General features: G+C 36.7%; 1 protein-coding gene across 1 annotated transcript; it reads left to right on the forward strand.

Moving 5' to 3' along the window:
- Positions 1-1,057: 1,057 nt before the first annotated feature.
- LOC106063692 (uncharacterized) lies at positions 1,058-19,157 on the forward strand. The gene is made up of 9 exons (XM_013222133.2): positions 1,058-1,225; positions 2,812-2,949; positions 5,162-5,305; positions 6,923-7,108; positions 8,662-8,883; positions 10,236-10,457; positions 12,820-12,951; positions 16,974-17,180; positions 18,357-19,157. Exons 1-9 carry the CDS (start codon positions 1,168-1,170, stop codon positions 18,482-18,484), a joined length of 1,437 nt encoding a protein of 478 aa, XP_013077587.2. The 5' UTR covers positions 1,058-1,167; the 3' UTR covers positions 18,485-19,157.
- Positions 19,158-20,386: the final 1,229 nt, after the last annotated feature.

Here is a 20,386-nt window from a genome sequence, read left to right on the forward strand (position 1 = left end):
AGGTTTATGATAAATTTTATGACACCTTTTAGGTATAGAATTTTTTTTTTCAAGGAACTTTAGTAATCTGTAAGATAAGATAAGGTTAGATATACATAGATCTGAGGCTCTCAAACTTCTGACCCGGAGACCCATTTATTTAGTCAAAATGTGTCCACGGAACCTTAAGTAAAAAAAAAAAGCTACAAAAAATACGTATTACATAAGTAAAAATAAAATCCTAAAAAAACAAAAACGAATTGATGACTTGGATGAGATTTTATGAGCGTATCGGCACTGCCGTTCCTTTGAATACATCAGCTGTGTGGAGCGGGGGGGGGGGACTGATGTGTGGGAGACATCGTTCCGACTTTGCTAATGCCCGGGCATTCATTTCATTTCTATGAGATGATCCATAGTAGTTTCGCGACTGAAGGAGGCCATAGAGAGAGATCAGGGCATTTATGCCCAACTCAGCGAGCTCACATTTCGGGTATTTTTTTTTTAAAGGAAGGGGAAGCAGTCTACAACTTTTTTACAATGACCCGTAATGTAGGATATACATTTGGAATGTTTTAGCAATCAGAATTCGTGGTATCGATGTTTAGACATATGGTTTAAGTTCCTCGTTTGTGGATATTTCAATAAGCTGCTCCTTCTCTCAGTATGGTTTCATCTGTGATTGGGAAACGAGTTTGTCCACGCGCAAAAGAGTTCAACACCCTGTCGGGAATATCCAAGTGAAGAATGACTTCAAATCTTTGGTTTATATCGTCATATACAAGTACATAATAGACGTATTAAACAGTAGTCAGTGGGGAGTGAATCATTATTCAAATTAGCTTATCGGATAAACTGGATTTTAGCAAAGTTGTTTTTAATTGTATACAGTTTTCATCCTTCTGTGGACCACATACGGTCGTCTAGGGGACCCCTGGGGTACGCTGACCACAGTTTGAGAAACACTGGTCTAGATGACTACAGACAGCAGCCAATGATTAAGTTGCACACCTAAACCTGTATGCACTTCTCAACCAACTTAGAACATAAGTTGAACGAGTTTTTGTGGAATGTTTTGAGGGAAAATCAAAAGAAAACAAAAACAAATTTCTATGTATTTATAACTAGCAGTCTAGAACTTTCAAATCTTTTGTATCATTTTCTAAATAGATTGACGGCTAGACGTCAATGTCGCTAAGTCTAGGAATATTTCTGGCCTTAGCTCAAGACGTCATGTCCGATACTAGTAATGGATTACTTTGATTTGTTGTAAAATGAGCTCTAATCTATAGATATTTGATAGACTAGTTAGTCTTGTATTTGCTAGATTCTAGAAGCATAAATGATCTAGTTCTAGATCTCTATTAGATCTATAATTGTTTTCAACATACTGGAAAGAGTGTGGTCTTTTTGTGTACCGCATGGAACTGGCCAATTTGAACTGTGCATAGTTTCGTTTGAATTTTCAAGGCTTTTTGCAAAGCTAATATTAAATATTTATTTGTCTGGCTGGATAGTTTCACCTAATTTTTTCTCCCACTTCCTATTCTCGGATCAAATCGAGACTTTGCAAAATTATTCAAAATTACTCATTTGGTATCACATGAATCTTTAGAAAAAAAACAACAATTAGTTAATTAATTAGTGGTTATTAATAATTTTAAGAGAAAATGGGAATTTAATCTTGCTGTGTTGAGATAAATTTCAGTAATTTAGCGGTTAATTCCTTTAGACACAAAGATAAAGGCATATTCCTCATCCCATATGCTAGGACAAATGTGTACAAATACTCCTTCTTCCCTAGCGCTATTAGAGCATGGAATGGGTTGCCTGAGCTAGCCAGGAAAACCAGTGACTTGGCAGAATTTAAGTCATTGGTTAATATGCATGACTTTTTTGAAGTAACGTCTATATTATATTAGATAAGATAAGATAATTTTTTTTAAAAAGTATTTTTTATATTTTGCTTTTTTTAAAAAAAAAATTCTGTTGTCAGTGCTGTTTTCTGCCCAGCTCATTTCAAGCCAGCTCTTACAGCACGACGTTCTATCGATTGCTCTTGCCTTCCAAAAGTCAGAATTCAAAGATCTTAACTTTAAATGACAGTTTCTAAAAGGATGACTAGAGTCAGATTGTAATGACGAATTCAATTCGTGGGAATGTGTCTAGCCAACTCAGTGGACTTGAGGTCGAATTCCGATGTAGGCTAGGAATTTTAAATGGTTGATATGGCTCGAGATGAGTTTGTGTTTCTTGAGAGCCTCCTAACCTTTTCTTAGATAGCCCCTCACAAACGTCCAGAATATAGATTAGACCAAAGACACTGCTACCTGGCACCTGCATAATTAAAGAAGGACAGAAAGGAGGTCAAAGCCTGAGATAGGAGGACACACACATTGAAGTCACAGTAGAGTTGATGTCTCAAAGTCATCTGATTTTAAGTATCATATTTCTCAAACCAAGCAACTTTTCTTTCCCCAATTCTATTGTATAAATAACGAGAAAGGGAGACCGGTGGCTGAGTGGTAAAGCGTTTTTTTTTCCGGACCGGGGGTCCCGGGTTCGAATCCTGGTGAAAACTTGGATTACCTGACATTAGTTGGGGAAAAGTAAAGGCGGTTGGTCGTTGTGCTGGCCACATGACACTCTCGTTAACCGTAGGCCACAGAAACAGATGACCTTTATATCATCTGCCTTATAGACCACAAGGTCTGAAAGGGGGGACTTTTACTTCTTCTACAAATATGTAAATTTTTGTGTTCACCCAAAATGTCGTATTTTCTGTTTTCTTTTTAAATCTTCATCAAATGATCGTCTCCCGTTGCCTCTCAGCATGTGACCGCAACTGGTTTGGAACCAAATGTGAGTTCGCATGCCATTGCTACTTGGGCACGTGCAACAGTGAAGGTCAGTGTTTGGACAGTAGTGAACTGTGCCAGGATGGCTGGTTCGGTGATTTGTGCCAGTACAGTAAGTTATAATGACTTTTATATAGAATTCGCGATGGTGAGAAGCCAAATTTAGATTTTTTAAGCCGCCAAATTAAGGTATATGAAGCCAAATTAAGGTATATGAAGCCAAATTAAGGTGATAAGAATTCAAATAGTATTGTAAGCGAGACAAATTAAGGTTTCGGCAGCTAAGTTAAGGTTTTCAGAATTCATATCAAGTTTAATTAAATTTAAGCTTTCAAACAAAAAAACAGTGAATAGTTTCATTATAGTTTTAAGAATTAATTGGAGCCATTTATCCTATACACTTAATTTTGAGTTTTACATTATTTTCATTTCAGCAAAACAATATTTTATTTTGAAAAGAAATAACACATAGAATTATTATTTCCTTATAGAAATCTTTTATTAATCAATATTTCCTATATTTAATAATAATAATAATAATAAATAATCTTTTTATCCATATTTGATCTCAATTTTCTATAAGTTCATCTCCCTAGGATCTACGCCGTATTTACTATTTTACAAATCGGTCATCTGTTCAATGGGAAGCAACCATGATAATTTTTACATTCCATTAGTCGGGGTTCTGATAATTTCTCTTGGATATGATAAATAAATAAATTATTATGGCAAATGTAAATACTAATAACATATACTAATAACATATCTCATTTTTCTTTATTGTTTAACAAAATTATGTCAAGGGGATGACCTTCTTCAGTCGTAATGACTATGGTCCAACTTTTAAGAACACTTTTTCATGTGACTGTGGAGCCCTATTTTGGAGAGACACTCCCTTTCCACACATATATCGCAGGTTGAGGTGGCTTGGATGTAGAGGAGCCGGCCATTTTTCATGTCACGCTTTTCTTCCAGGGCTGAGGCCCATATTTTCATTTTACTGTTCATAGCATTTTTTGGTCAGCATCTCTTTCCACGTGGTGCGGTCTAAGGCTATCTCGTCTTGTTTGATTACATCACGTAACGGAGGAGTGGGGGACCCGTTTTCTTGATCCAGACGCCCGTAGAGAACAACAACAACAACAACATGTTCTGTTTTCACAGAGAATAAATAAATTATTGTAGACAATTAAGCATAACAATTAATTAACAGAGACTTCGCATTGATATACATCAGCTGTTAAATTTCTAGGAAAATCGTTAGAGACGTTTTTGAGATCAGCGTCCTGGCTGGTTTCTGGCTGGTTTAAGGTTCCATAAAATTACTTTTAACTAGAATCACAGGTGTTTTTAAATTACAAAGCATATAGAAACAGCTTAGCTCCTTGTTTCTCAAAGTTTTTGAGCACGACCCCATGAAAGGGATGCAAAATGTATCAAGGGATCGGGGTGGGGGTCCAACGATAATATTTTTGTCTGGATAGGGGTGTCGCCTCAAGTGGATATGAGTTTCAGTGGATAGGATTGTTGCCTAAAGTGAATAGGTGTGTCAGTGGATATGAGTGTTGCCTTAATTGAATAGGTCTGTCAGTGGATAGGGGTGTCGCCTTAATTGAATAGGTCTGTCAGTGGATAGGGGTGTCGCCTTAATTGAATAGGTGTGTCAGTGGATAGGGGTGTCGCCTTAATTGAATAGGTCTGTCAGTGGATAGGGGTGTCGCCTTAATTGAATAGGTGTGTCAGTGGATGGGAGTGTCGCCTTATTAGAATAGGTGTGTCAGTGGATATGAGTGTCACCTTAATTGAATAGGTTTGTCAGTGTATAGAAGTGTCGCCTTTATTAAATAGGTGTGTCAGTGGATAGGAGTGTCGCCTTAACTGAATAAGTTTATCAGTGGATAGGAATGTCACATTAATTGAATAAGTTTATCAGTGGATAGGAGTGTTGCCTTAATTGAATAGGTGTGTCAGTGGATAAGAGTGTCGCCTTAGTTGAATAGGTGTGTTAGTGGATAGAAGTGTCTTCTTAATAGAATACGCGTATCAGTGGATAGGAATGTCCCCTTAATTGAATATGTCTATCAGTGGATATGAGTGTCGCCTTAATTGAATAGGTGTGTCAGTGGATAAGAGTGTCGCCATAATTGAATAGGTGTGTCAGTGGATAGGAGTGTCGCCTTAATTGAATAGGTGTGTCAGTGGATAGGAGTGTCGCCTTAATTGAATAGGTGTGTCAGTGGACAGGAGTGTCGCCTGAAGTGAACGTTTGATAAGCACTAGGTGAAACTCTTGTTTTATTTCAATGTATTTTTGTCCTATCCCAGAAGACGTCGCTCACGTAGCAACAGTGGACGCCCAGTTTGTCAACGACAACAACCCGAGCACGTGCGTCGACCTCAACTCCGTGAGGATCAAGCTGAACGTGCCCTTGTTCTTCACGTTCTTGGCCATCGTCTTGAACTTCAACAGTAAGTCTTGCTAAGCTGGCTTCTTTTTGTATGAGCGTCAGAGGTTCAAATCTAAAATTGTAGTATTCAACCGCCATGTTTCTTTTTCTAAGGACTAGCTTTATAATGGACTTTATTCACCCAAAAAAAAACAACGGTCAAGTGATAATATGGATAAAACAACGGGAAAAAAAAGTCACGTGATAACCATTGTTGGTTAAAATTGTAGGTTAAGATTAGATAATTTGTGTAGAAGAGATAGTGGATCACGTGGCTAAATACTGTTTGTTTACGATTGGTAAATGAGGTCCATTATGTGTGCGAGAGTGTGTCTTGAGGCGAAAGCGATTCGTTGAAATTCAAGTCAAAAATCTATGTCAATGTGCGGAGGGTTCCAGAGTGGGAGAGAGAGAGAGAGAGAGAGAGAGAGAAAGAGACAGAGAGAGAGAGAGAGACAGACAGACAGACAGTTGGACAGAGAGAAAGAGATAGAGAGAGAGAGAGAGACAGGGGGTGGGGAGAGAGAAGGAGAGACAAGGTAAGGGAACGAGAGCGGTCCGTTTCATTACAATGTAACACATACTAGAACTCAAGAGGTACAACAAGAGACCGGACAATAGCGCACTGACCATGCTGGAAGCATTAAAGATTAGTTATATATATATATATATATATATATATATATATATATATATATATATATATATATATATATATATATATATATATATATATATATATATATATATATATATATATATATATATTGTTACGTATTTCTGATTTTCTGGCTAAATGTACTAGGCACACAAATAAAAGAAACACTGCAAAGAACTTGACGACTCAACTTTCAGCTTTATATAACTTTATTGAATTATAACTATTATAACTATAACAATTCGTCACTGTAACATGTAGCGTATACGTCTTACATCGACTGTATCGACTGTAACGGCTCAAGTCCACTCTCTTCTACTGTCTCGCACAGTAGAGAACAGTATCGACGACTGTACTCACTCTTTTAACATGGACTCTCTGGTTTATAAAGAGTCCCTAATCGCTTGTCTATTGTTGCAAAAACACTGCTAGTATCCTCTGGAACAACATGGGAGGAAACATCACATCCTGTTGTTGTTTATACATGTCGATTCCAGAGGATACCTGCTGCAGTGTCATCTCACCGAGGTCACACATAGTGACCTCTAACTGTCACTGTTCATTTGTCCCAATGCCCCCCTTCGTAAATCTGTTCGTCCTCTGGAACAACACGTGAGGCACGTCCCATCCTGTCTTTGTTTACATGCATAGATTCCAGATAACACTCGGTGCTGTGTCATCTCGCCGGGGTCACACATAGTGACCTCTACCTGTCACTGTTCATTCGTAACACTATATATATATAAAAGCTCTGATTTCTTTACCCAAATAAACAAATACTTTGGACATTCATTGTGTCATTAGATTTCAGTTCTGAAAATAGCAAGACGTATTAAAACACCCAATTCTGTTGTAACAAACTCCCCCCCCCCTCTCTTTTCTAAAGGCCCTATCTACCCTCCTAGTTTAGTCCACCTAAAAGCATAATAAAGTCCTTTGTCTATAGGTCAGTCACATTTTTGTTTTCTTCCACTCTTCCAGAACAAATCACCATTTTCAAAGTGAACTTTGTATTAAGCGACTCTGGGAAGGCGCCTTGCCAGGACATGAAGAATACTACTTCGGGGGAGACCATAGTCGTGACATGTAACAACACACAGCTCGTCCGAGAGGTCATTATTGACTGGACCGAGAAACGGTCCATTTGTTCCATCTACGTGAATGGAGGTAAGGCAGTACATTCAATTAGGCAATCAAACATGTAGAAATAGAATCTAGGTTACTAAAGTAGATAATGGGCTCTTGATCTAGTTGGAAAAAAAACGATGTTTAAACAAAAATGATTTCACTATCTTCCTAATCGTTTAGTTAGTTGAGTTAAAACCTGTTTAACATAATCTCAACATCACGTACGATCTGTTGGGCGAATGATGTGAAGGTCATCTTGTTTGACCAACGGTTAACGTGCGATGATTTCAAGGTCCGAAACAGAGTAATTTACTTCATAACTTTACTTAATTTTTTTTTTTGTGTAGATTTGGTCTCCTAAGTTTTTTTATCAATTGGTAAGACAGAATCAATGAGTTTATTCTTTACACAACCACAAGTAACAGTAGGTTTTAAACGGTGGGACTCATTCAACGTGCTAACAAAAGAGAGGCTTAAGCTGGGTTTTTTTTTAAGAGTGAAAAAGTATATTTCTTTTCATCTATTGTTAGACAATTAGTTAGTATTATTATTTTTTATAGAGACGCACCATAAATGACAGACTTTGAACGCGACACTTAATGACGTCACGACTTAGTTGGGTTAGTGATTATTTATGTTAATTTAGTCAGTGTTAGGATTTCAGTGGATTACGTGATATTACAGAGACTCGACTGTGGCCTTTACAATATTGAACGTCATTTAAGTTTGTATAACGGTTCGGACTTAATCTTTCTACTTGTTACATGTGTAGGTCTTGTTACTTTTTAGTTAAGTAAGTACATCTAATACACCCGTACAAGAAACCCAGACATCTCCAGAATAATCTGTCGAAGTCAGACAGCCATCATCAACTACAAGGGCAAATCATATCACACTATTAATCCAATTTTAGTACCAATCGACTAACTGATTAAACGATATTATTACTAATGTTTTAAAGATGTGGTGAATTAATTGGCATTCATTTATCTTATAATTAGAAGCTAAGTATAATTTTTTCTAATGCCTGGAATATCTGTCACACTTCAGTAAGTTTAGTATACGTATGTCCCAAGCCATATCGATACACCTTCGTAATCTTACCTGTTTTCGATGTTGTGCTCTATAGAGCAGAGAAGGTAAAGATACTCTATTTCTATGGGCCTCAGTTAACATGGGGTGTCATGTTGCCAGCACTTCGACCAACCGCCTTTACTTTACCCCAACTAATGTCAGGTTGAATAGGATTCATTCAGGCAGGGTTCCCATAAAATCCCCCCCCCCCAAAAAAAAAAAATGAAAATCCCAGTCTTCACTGCTATTCGGACCCCGAGACCCTTACGTGAAGATCCAATCGCTTTACTATTCAGCACCCATGCCCCCCCCAAAAAAAAAATAATATAACTTTAATTGACCTTAATTTGACTTTTCTATCTCGGAGAAATATGCTTAACAGACGCCAGGAGAATAAATATGTGAATCTCAGCCTATTGGGCCGGTATGCCTTGAACACTTGTTCCATCATGCCTTCTAGTTTCCTCTAGTCTTCTTAAAAAAGCCTCGACTTTGTTCTCTCTTTTTTTTTTTCCTAGGTCGAAACTTGGCTCTGAAGCAAAAAACACGCACATCATCAATTCATCGACCTGACCACGCGATCAGTCGACCGCAGACAGCTGTGGATGGGTCAAAGTCTCGATCGGAGAAAGACAACTCTAGCTGCGCCATGACGTCATCCCAAGACCCGAGACCGTCATGGACCCTTACGTTTGACGAGCCTTATGTTATCAAGTTAGTTGTCATTACAAACATTAAGGGTAAGAGATGGTAGTACTTTGTGTGTGTGTGTGTGAGATGTCTAGTCTAAAGGTTCTCAAAATGTGTATTCGTGACGCTCCAACTGATTGTGAAGATCAAAAGTTTGTTTACAATAGCATATAAAAGAAAGAGCGTGGAGCTGCAGAAGACTTTCAAGTACTAATGTTGCAAGGCAGGCACTTGGTTGGAATCCGCAAGAGGAAAGTGGGCAGACCCAAGCAAACCTGGAAGAGGTCAGTCATCAGTGAAGCTGAGGGTACTGGAATGACATTGGAGCAGATGGAGAAAGCTGCTCAGAACCGAGTTCGGTGAAGAAGTGTGGTTGCGACGCTGTGCTCCCACGGGGGTTTAAAGGAATAAGACAAATCAAGTCCATTCTCAAATATGGGTTTATAAACAGGTGTTGGTATAATGTGGCCCAACTGGACCTGAGAGCAGTGAACATCAGTGTCGACTACTTGCCTTAGACCGCACTATGTGGAGAGAGATGGTGACCAAAGAAATCTATGGACAGTAATACAAAGCAATGACCTCAGCTCTGGAAGAAAAGTGAGTCCAAACTAAACAATGGCTGATTCCTCTACCACCAAAGCAAATGCCAACTTTACCTGCGTTGTAAATAGACGAAAATGCATATTAGAAATAGAGCTCTAAGACAAAAATAAAATAAAAAAATAAAGTGCTCCACTACACGACCCATAGACGATCTGACATAACCTGACGTCTGATTTAATTAAACTTAACTTAACATCTGACTTAAACTGACTTCTGAATTAACTTGATCTCTGAATTGACACCTCACTTAACTTGACTTCTGACTTAACTTTATGTCTGAATTAACTTGACGTTTGCCTTAACTTGACTTCTGAATTAATTAACTTGACTTTTGTATTACCTCGACGTCTGACTTAACGACGACTGACTTAACTTGACTTCTAACTTGACATCTGAATTAACTTGATTTCCGATGTAACTATATGGATGAATTAATTTGACTTAACTTTATGTCTGAATTAGCTTGAAGTCTGACTTAACTTGACTTTAAATCTTAACTTGACAATTGAATTAACTTGACTTCTGACTTAATTTATGTCTCAATTAGCTTGACATCTGACTTAACTTCACGTATGACTTAACTTGGAGTCTGACTTTACGTAACTTCAGAATTAACTTGAAGTCTGACTTAACTTGACTTTAGAATTAACTTGAAGTCTGACTTAACTTGACTTCAGAACTAATTTGAAGTCTGACTTAACTTGACTTCAGAGTTTACTTGAAGTCTGACTTAACTTGACTTAGCTTTATACTCTGCATTTCACTTTGAACATGTGTTATTTTCTCGTTGCCACAGACCACTGGAAACAAATGAGAGGTTTTAAAGTCGACTTCTTTAACGAGTTTCAACAAAACATCTTCAAGTATATAGACGATCCCAATTCCAGGATCGATACCGATGAACTCATCATCCAAGTCAACGTTACAGATGACCTCATTAAAAAAATAAACATATCGATACCATCGAAAACGAGACCAGAGCAAGCACTGTACATCTGTGAGTTTGAGGCTTTTGGGGGTAAGGAGCCTCTACATATTTTTTTTCACAACTCCACTCTGAGACTGAATTTTCTTAAGTTAATTGACAGGTGGAAGGAAGAGCTTTAAACGTGGCGGGAAAATGAAAACTTTTTTTTTGTATTTTAAAAACAGAACATGGTTGTCCGTAAAATTGGGTAGTTTTTGTATGTCTTAAGAAAAACAAAATCAACAGCTACTTCTCTGCACAGTGAAAACTCTGATTTGACACAATTTTTTTCATAATAATTTAATCATCTTAAAATTATATTTTGCTTATGGCTTTTTAACAATGCAATAGTCCCGAATGACGTCAAAGAAATATTTTTATACACGGCTACAGGGGGAATTCCTGCACTTTACTTAAATGTTACTTTGTATTCTGTATTGAGTTTAATAAATAAATGTATACGAACATGTTTTTGCGCTTATATAGACTTGAAGATTCAGTCCACATGCCCTTGTGAAACTATTAGTTGAGCTGTTCAGTAAAAAAAAAGAATTAACCCCTTGCAAAACTTTACTTAACACTTACATTTGGGTTTTCCCGCACCCACCGTTCGCCTCCCAGACCCTCTTCACATAAGTCGGTCGTTGACATCTTTTACACCTTCCTCCCAGCTAGTGACAAAGATTCTAAATCTTCTGAGGTGCAACATTGAAGCATGACAAGAAATAAAGAGAAAGAGAAATGATAAGACTGACATCAGCTTCATTAAGTAGAAATAGATTTAACAAATGAAACACTTTGTTTTATAGTGCTTAAGATTGTCTAAATTTACTACATTGCGCCGTGAGGTATTTAGATATTGCTTCGTGGAGTACTTAGACATTGCTACTGGAAGTACTTAGACATTGCTACTGGAAGTACTTAGACATTGCTACTGGAAGTACTTAGACATTGCTACTGGAAGTACTTAGACATTGCTACTGGAAGTACTTAGACATTGCTCCTGGAAGTACTTAGACATTGCTACTGGAAGTACTTAGATATTGCTCCTGGAAGTACTTAGACATTGCTACTGGAAGTACTTAGATATTGCTCCTGGAAGTACTTAGATGAAGAGCAGAGAATCACTACAATTGAACCGGACAATCTCTACCGATGTTAGGCCCGTAATAGGCATGTTGGAAATAAGCGTTGTCGTAATCAGATATGGTTTGGGTTAATGGGAATCATCGCATTTAACAGTGTAACATGTTTACTATTTTCGCTGTAAGTTTGCACAACAAATACAGACTTAGATTTATTTATTTTTTTAAAAAGCTTAATTATTGTATTCAAGTCAGGGCTAGGCTTATTGAAGCGGTACCTAGCTGTTTTAAAATTAGGAAGGATTCTTTAATCGTTTTAACAGATGCCTGTTTCTAAGACATTGGCGAGAATCAAGCTTATGGTAACAATGTGTAAGGGCCATAACTCATGTTTCAAAATATCAAAATTATTTATTACTTCCCCATTTTAATCCCACATAGTCACCTTTTTTTAGAATTTCGTGTGTGATTTGATACACAGCTATTTAGTTAATCAGTTTGGCGTACATAATTTTGTTTTATATGGAAAATGTGTCTACCCTACCGGAGAGATAGCGGTCTGTAGAGTAGATGTCGATAATGTCATCTGTTTATTGGTCAACGGTTAACGAATAAAGTGTCAAGTGGCCAGCACAATTACCAACCGCATTTGCTTTCCCCAACTAAAGTCAAGTACCCATTAGAGATGGGTGGACTCTCGCCTTTCCATAACTGCGTTTAAAAAGAGATAATTCAGATCCTTCTTTCTCCTGCCACTCCTCTTTTCCAAGTGGACCAGGCAATAGCGTATTGAAAAGGCTGAAAGCATGAATTGTACTAATCAAAAACAATTGGTAAAAATATTTCTAATCGCTGATATTTATTATTGTAGTCTAGATCTATTACAGATTTAATTACATGACAGTTCTCAAGTAATTGATACAACTACACATAATATTTAGATTTGCTTTTTAAAAAAAAAAAGTATTTATTAAAATGTTTTTCTTATTTTTTGTATGTTGTACCTTTAATAATAATAATTATAATAATAGGAATCTTTATTATCCGTGAGGAAATTTGTGTTACAATTGTGGATTACAAAAAAAAAAAAAAACAACAGTACATGATTAGAGCAAACAGTACATGATTAGAGCAAACAGTACATGATTAGAGCAAACAGTATATGATTAGAGCAAACAGTACATGATTAGAGCAAACAGTACATGATTAGAGCAAACAGTACATGATTAGAGCAAACACTTGTACAATAGCACAGAAGATAGACGTTCATGCCTAAGTATCTCTTGAACATTACATGCGATTGATGATCTTTCGAATGTCTGTTTTAGATTGCGTTTTCCCAAGCTTTGGTCTACAGTGTGAGGATATTTGTAACTATCACTGTAAGGACCTGGCCTGTCATGTGACTGGGGAGTGCTTTAGCTGTGACGAAGGATTCACAGGTGTTTACTGCGAACAAGGTAAATAAGAAGAAAACAAGCGACCCGCGACGTAGCATACGCCGCTATTTAGTGACGGTTGAACAATTCCTGAAAGACACCGTTGTCTAAATGGGGTTGGTTTGGGCAAATGATATTTTGAGCATGCCTGGAGAGCGAGGAGGGCGCGTGTGCGGGCGGGAGGAGTGTTAGAGAGTCGCGTGCGTGCGTGTTGTCCCTCATGGTTAGCGACGTAGAGAAGTATATATACAGAGAAAATTACTTGTTCTCCCCACCCTTTTTTTTTTCTGAGCCGCGCTTTCTGTCGCCGCGAAAGTTTCCTGGGGTAACTCTAGTCCGACTTTGCAGAAATAAAAGAGTTATCTTTCCATGACTTTTTCATAGAGGGTTAGAGAGTCGGCATGCGTGCTTGGTGTCTCGCATGGTTGGGTGACGCAGAGAATTATATATACAGATTTTAGATCGGACGGAAGAGTTTGCGAACTGCAGGAGCTGTGGCAAAATTTGCTGCTTCTGAATAGACATTTTGTAAATGTTAGTGAAATGTTTTACATGTTTCGGATGTTCCTTCAGAGTTGAAATTTACTTCCTAGTCGAAACCTCCCACAGGACGACGTGGTACAGCAGCGGGACCGATAAGATGACCGAATGACAGTCCAGCGTATTCTGCTCGACCCCGCAGCCATCCAACAGAAGACTCTTATTAACGCAAGGAGAAGCAATCTACACAAGGGATTCATCTGGGTGCATATTTTGAGTCAGAAGAAGCCATATATGTTAGCAAGTCGACTTCGGTTGGTCACCTTGAGTCTTGAGCTGGGTGGTAGCCTGATCACGTGGTGTTCGCTCTAGACTGTCGTCTCGATGGTCCTGAATTCAAACCCCCGCCGGCTGCCATCCACCGTCGTCCTGCGGGAGGTTTGGGCTCAAATGAAACAAATGAAACTAACCAGGAAAAAAGTAATCGTTCAGGATTGGTAAATATTGCTATGGCAGTTCAGCCGTAGAACTATATTTTTAGGCTAACTCTAGTTTCCAAATACTTGTGGTGTCAGGGTTGTGTTTTAAACTTCAGCTTGTTATCCCGGGCCCCTGACATTCAACATGCAGCTTCGTGCTTAAAATAAATAATTGACTAGATGTTAACATATAGTATTTTATGAGATGAAATTATTTACAATGAATAAAATTGATAGCGTCATATTTTCTTTAATGTAACAATGTCCAAATATTATAATATAAATATTATGTTAATAGTCAAATAATCATTCTGCACATTGGGGTCCCAACACAACACATTAGTACGTATTCGGCCTCTCCACAACAAACGCACAGCACTTGCCACTTCTGACTCCAGGGTAGACTCAATCTACAATCCCATCACAAACTCCCTGTAGAGATGTAAGAAGGACGAATGGAAAGGTCTAAACTAATACGCGAAACAACAGCGAAATGCAGTAATGCCTTAGATCAGGGGTGGCCAACCTATGACACATGAGCCAAACATGGCGGATTGAACGATTACAAGTGGCGCACTACACCCCTTAGATAATACCAAGAAAAAAAAACAGCATATCTGTTCGTAAAAAAAATAATCAAATGGCACTGCAGAGAACAGATATATGGAAATTTAACTCAATAGCTACTATACCCAGAACACAAAAGTAAAGGGTATGGCGTGAGATTTTAACAGATAAACAATAATGATAGTAATTATTAATTACTTAACCCTTAAAACGTGTGTGGTAGTTTAGCCTCTTAACATCTGAGTTGCGTTTGCACTCATTGTAAAACAGTTCAGCACTTTATGTGATATTATGTAAACCAGCTCTTTACAAATAATTAAATGTGAATGTTCTGTCATAGTATACTAAAATTAAATTAACTTATATTTGGTTGCATATTTTTTAAATAGATCTACGTTTTTCATAAGGAAAAAAATAATTCACTGCATACTGTGATGTAGGAAAACAAGAACTACAGGAAAGGTTTATAAGAAAAAGTCCTTACAATTAACATACAAATTAGCTGAGAGCAAAACACATACTAAACAAAAAAATAAGGTACAGGATGAGTCTACTCGGGAATTAGTCAAATTACCATATATTTCCTAACTCATGACTATAGTGTCGAGACCCAGAACATGACAACCTTACATCCTTACCTATTGTAATTCAAAATACTTCAACAAAAACATTACAAAAGAAATGCAGAAAGATAGCAGATATCTATTCAATGAAATATGGGAAGGGTAATTCTTGTACATATCGGGTCATTCAGGATAACCGAAATCCATTGTTTGTGAGCGCAATTTCTTAGATAACGAATGATGTGATCTTTGCAGACACTATATAAAGAAATGAAGGTGAAATAGAAGAAAACCTGAAGATAATGTCTGAATCTTATTCTAACAAAGATTGTGTGGTAAAGAAAAAAAAGAGGATATAAAAGAAGCGAAAACTCTTTGTCAATAGAAGTTGTGAAGGAAGCAATACTTGAAGCAATACTTGAAGCAATACTTGAAGCAATAAAGCAATACCTAAAGCAATACTTGAAGCAATACTTGAAGCAATAAAGCAATACCTAAAGCATTACTTGAAGCAATAAAGCAATACCTAAAGCAATACTTGAAGCAATACTTGAAGCAATACTTGAAGCAATACTTGAAGCAATACTTGAAGCAATACTTGAAGCAATAAAGCAATACCTAAAGCAATACTTGAAGCAATACTTGAAGCAATACTTGAAGCAATACTTGAAGCAATACTTGAAGCAATACTTGAAGCAATACTTGAAGCAATAAAGCAATACCTAAAGCAATGCTTGAAGCAATACTAGAAGCAATAAAGCAATACTTAAAGCAATACTTGAAGCAATACTTGAAGCATCTTACGACATTGTCCTGGTCTTGTACCAAAAATGATAAAAGTAATTGAAAATGGATCAATGAAATCGCTCTCTCAATGCAGATATTTACAAGACACATTGAGGCACTTTTCTCACGACGTATCTGAGCATGCTCTTTCTTTTCATTGTCCTTGACAGTCGGGTTGCCCAGTTAAGCATTTTATTACAGGAACAGAAGATAATTTTTAAAATCCTTGAAGGACTTACAGACTTGATGTGCTTCATAGAAAAAAAAATACAAGAGAGCCCAACAAGTTTTAGAAAGTAGAGTCGTGTTATAAATTATCAATTAAATTTTAGTAAACTCTTGAGTGTTAGTACTGATGGAGACTAAACCCAACAAATTTAGTCTCATCTGTGAATACTGAAGTACTAGTCTCCATTTTTGCTATTTAAAAAAGTAATGAATTAGCAGTAATTAATTGTTTAATTGGTTTCTTTTATTATTATTATTGATTTCTTTCTTTTCTGTGTCAATACATAATTGTGCGAAGTTTCTGTTTGATCCGAGAATTTGTGTGAGAGAAATATAGTGTACATAGTTTTGATCGGACAGACAGAGGGAGTTGATATAAGCTTTGTAAAAACTCCGAAAAGCAATGGAACAAAGAAGGTGCGTTCAAAAATGGTGCAACTTACAAGAATTAGAGCTTGAATAATATAACCTACGCACCCACATATGGATAAACATCAGATCGTTAAACAAGAATAACTAGAAATACTTTGAAAAAAATGAAAGTGCCTCCTTTATGGATCTTATAGACCGATTTTTTTTCTCTTCATAATTTATAAATTATAGATTTAAAAAAAAAGATTGGAACTTTTTTATATCGACCAATCATACCCTTATTAAAATCTTGCGGAAATACCCGAAGACTTAAACTTTAAATTAAATGTACCCGAGTGACGCATCGAATAAGTCATAATTTTTAGGCAGTGATGTTTGCCGCGACTGGGGAGTCTAAAATTTATTTGGCCCTCAGATCGATTAAGGTTGGCGAACATTATTTTTGGCCAAAATCAGTAAGTTTGGCCATCACTTTCTTCGGCCCTTAAATCGACAAGGTTGGCCACTACTTAACTACCCAGCCAGCTTTAATTTAAGCGTCACAATCTTGAAACTGCTCTGTCAACAGACTTAAGCCCGTCGACGTCAGGGCCCTCCACGCTGATGCTGGACGAGACTTACACCGATGCGCCGTACAAGCTGCTCGTCAACAACAACATCAACAAGCTGCTGACCATCCTTTTTGCGGTGTTTGCGGTGGTCATCCTGCTGGAGGTGACTGGCCTGGCCCACTTGCGCTTTAAGTCAAGGAGAGATTCGGGGACTTTGACATCAGGTAGGCTTGCCGGAGGCGCGATTGGCTGAGTGGTAAAGCGTTTGGCTTCCTGACCGGAAGTCCCGAGTTTGAATCCTGATGAAGACTGGGATTTTTTATTTCGGGGTCTTTAGTGCGCCTCTGAGTCCAGCTCTAAAGGGTAAAAGCGGTTGGCCACATAACACCTTCGTTAACAGTGGGCCATATAAACATATGATCTTTACATCATCTGCCCTATAGTCTGAAAGGGGAATTAACTTTTGGTTTGCGTAATGATTTTTATGAGCGCCCATTTCCCATTGATCTTGGATCGCACCGCCTCTTATCAAATTTCAGCCCTTTTAAACAATCATAGCTCATTTATTTTCTGCCTCATTTGACCATTACATGGGACAGATAAGTCTTCTGAAACAATGTTTTTTTTGTGCTATTTTTTTTCTTTTTTCTTTCCTACAGCTAACAATGCCCTCGTAGTCCTTCAGGGTTTTATATAAGTATGTTTATTGTATTTTCAACGCAGTGGCTTACCCCTGCAGCAGTAAATCTTTTTATTTTTCAATGTTTCAAAAAAACTAAGCAAGAAAAAAAAATCATTTAGAAAAAAAATTATATAAAGTTTAATTGTATCAATTAGTTTGGATCAGTCATATCTATAATTTTGTAATAAATCTAATGATAATAAAATGTTTTTATTAAGCGCAATTTCATGCTTTTATCTTTCTCAATACGCTCTGGTCCTATCATTTGTCTGGACCAGTTGAGAAAGGAAAGAGGGAAAAGAATATTAATGCCACTGTGATCGCTTTTTAAATGCATTTATAAGAAAAAAGTGGAACAACATGAATTTGAACTTGAGAGCTCAAGCCTCCTAAGGCCAACACACTAACCACTATGATAGCAAAGTACTTATGAAAAAGAGGGTATATAGTTATCTTTTGTTAATTTTCAAACTTTAAAGCGGTGACCTATAAAGTTTAAAGGGGATTAATTCAGCTTATAACACCACTTCAGCCAAGTACAATTTCTTTCCCATATACTAAAGGAAATATCTAATTACGATAAGCTTGATTCATGATTGGGTGTGGGTGACATAACGTGTATACATTTTTTTTTACCAGACAGACAGAGAGACAGGCAGACAGAGGGTTGATATAAGCTTTGTAACAAAATTGTGTGTTTCATATGTTTGTCCTAAAGATGAGCGTCTACTGCGAGGGCACCAACTCATGGAGCTGACGCCTCAAGATTCCCCATCCCTCTCTTCTGGACTCCCCCCTGTCCCCTTCCCTTCGATGGTCAACAGTAGACACACCATTTCGTCCTAGAGGGAACCTACTCAGTATTGCACGCCCGACACAAACGTACGCACAAAGATTATGTAACTAAAATGCAATTTTAATAAACCAATTTATATTTATGCATTATTTATAGAAGATGTTATGACTTTCTACTTACGTATTTGGCACTGTGCGGAAGATAAAATAAAGCAAAATAGACTGGAATGTACTGGTCTCATTCATTCGCGATACCTCCGCTGTAATCGTCTAAAATAGAGTAACATAAAAGGTATGTGATATTTTGATATGTATCAGGATATTCATATCAAAAGTGAATTCGCGTTATCAATTCTCGAAAATCAGTTACAACGGTACTTTCAAATCAATTACAATGGAACTTTCAAATCAGTTACAATGGTGCTCTCTAAGATTACTAAGTATTCCGAAATACTTCATTGTCATTTGGCATCTCATGGAATAAGATAGTATTTTTAAATTTCTAGAATTTTTACATTACAATTTCTTAGTTACTCTATTAAGCATAAAATTAGTCGTAGAGTTTATATTTTAATTTTGTGTTGCTTAAATTGCTGACTTCCTCAAGGCTAAGATGTAATTGTGTTTAACTGTTTGGTTTTGTACATATTGCTGTTATCATTATGATATGTTTGACATACTCGTGTTTATGCTTACTTTCTCACGCATTAAAATGTTTAACATATGTGTGTAGTTCAACATTTTCTTTTCCTTTTGTGTGTATATTCATTCACAATTTAAAAGAAATAGAAAATATAGTCGTGAATCTATTTTCATTGTGTGTAGTTGAAAAGTATTCCAATATCTTACTGATTCTTTTTACAGGAAATAGACAAAAAAATTTAAAGAAATTGTAAATTTTAATATTTCTGGATATTTCTTGAAAGCTCAGGAGATGCTTAAATATACATAGATTCTGAATATTTTGTGAATACCAGAAAATCTCACAGCAAACATTTTACAGTCATAGACATCCATAGATATTAGTAGGGTCCTCTAAACATTAGACATCCATACATAAATGATATCAATAGGTTTCTCAAGACATACACAGCCATAGACATTAACAGACTTCCTCTTCACATTAGACATCCATAGAGAATCAACTTGCAGAAAGGCACCAATAATTACCGTCCATATATGGAGCATTTAAATCTAGCGAACATAGAGACTTATATACAATTACTAGTTAATAAACAAGATGCTTAACTCGTATCTACTGAACCTACCTAGGATTAATACGACTGAATATCCAAGAAATAAAATTCACTTAAGGAATTTGGAAACTAATAACAAATAAATGTTTTTGAGATCGAACGGGCAAAAATAAGGGAGTGAACACCAGTAGCTGGCGTAGGTATAAAAAAAAGAAAGATATTTATCGGGTGACCTCCCTTGCAAAACAAAACCACAATTCCGTTCGTATGTAGGAATTTAATTGTCAGGGACTCCTGACTTTATTTTCAATCATTTAGCGGACCCCGAAAGGGAAAAGACGCAATTAGCTTTGTATGAAATGTCTGTCCGTCAACTTTAGGTCTCTTAAACTAGAAAGATAGTGAAAATCAGACATCATAATATTTTAGTCTATTAAAAGTTCTGATGCAACGGCTACTTTTTTCTTCTCTAAAAGACAAAAATCTAATTTTTTAAAATCACGTATGCAAGCAGTTGTTGTTTTTTTTCATAAAAATACACCACTTTTACAACTATTCACTATAAATAGTATCAAACTCTTGAGGCTTTTTCGTAGGGGACAATATATTATACCATATTTTAACAGATTTATGCAAATGGTTTTAGACTTTTTGTAAATTTTTTTTTTTACATATGCATTGCTACGTTATGTAAGTTCTGTCCTACCAGCTACTACATTTACCCAAAAATAATGTTTACTGTTTTTTAAGAGAAACA

Source organism: Biomphalaria glabrata, chromosome 18, assembly GCF_947242115.1.
Source record: "Biomphalaria glabrata chromosome 18, xgBioGlab47.1, whole genome shotgun sequence".
NCBI classification, from domain to species: Eukaryota; Metazoa; Mollusca; class Gastropoda; family Planorbidae; genus Biomphalaria; species Biomphalaria glabrata.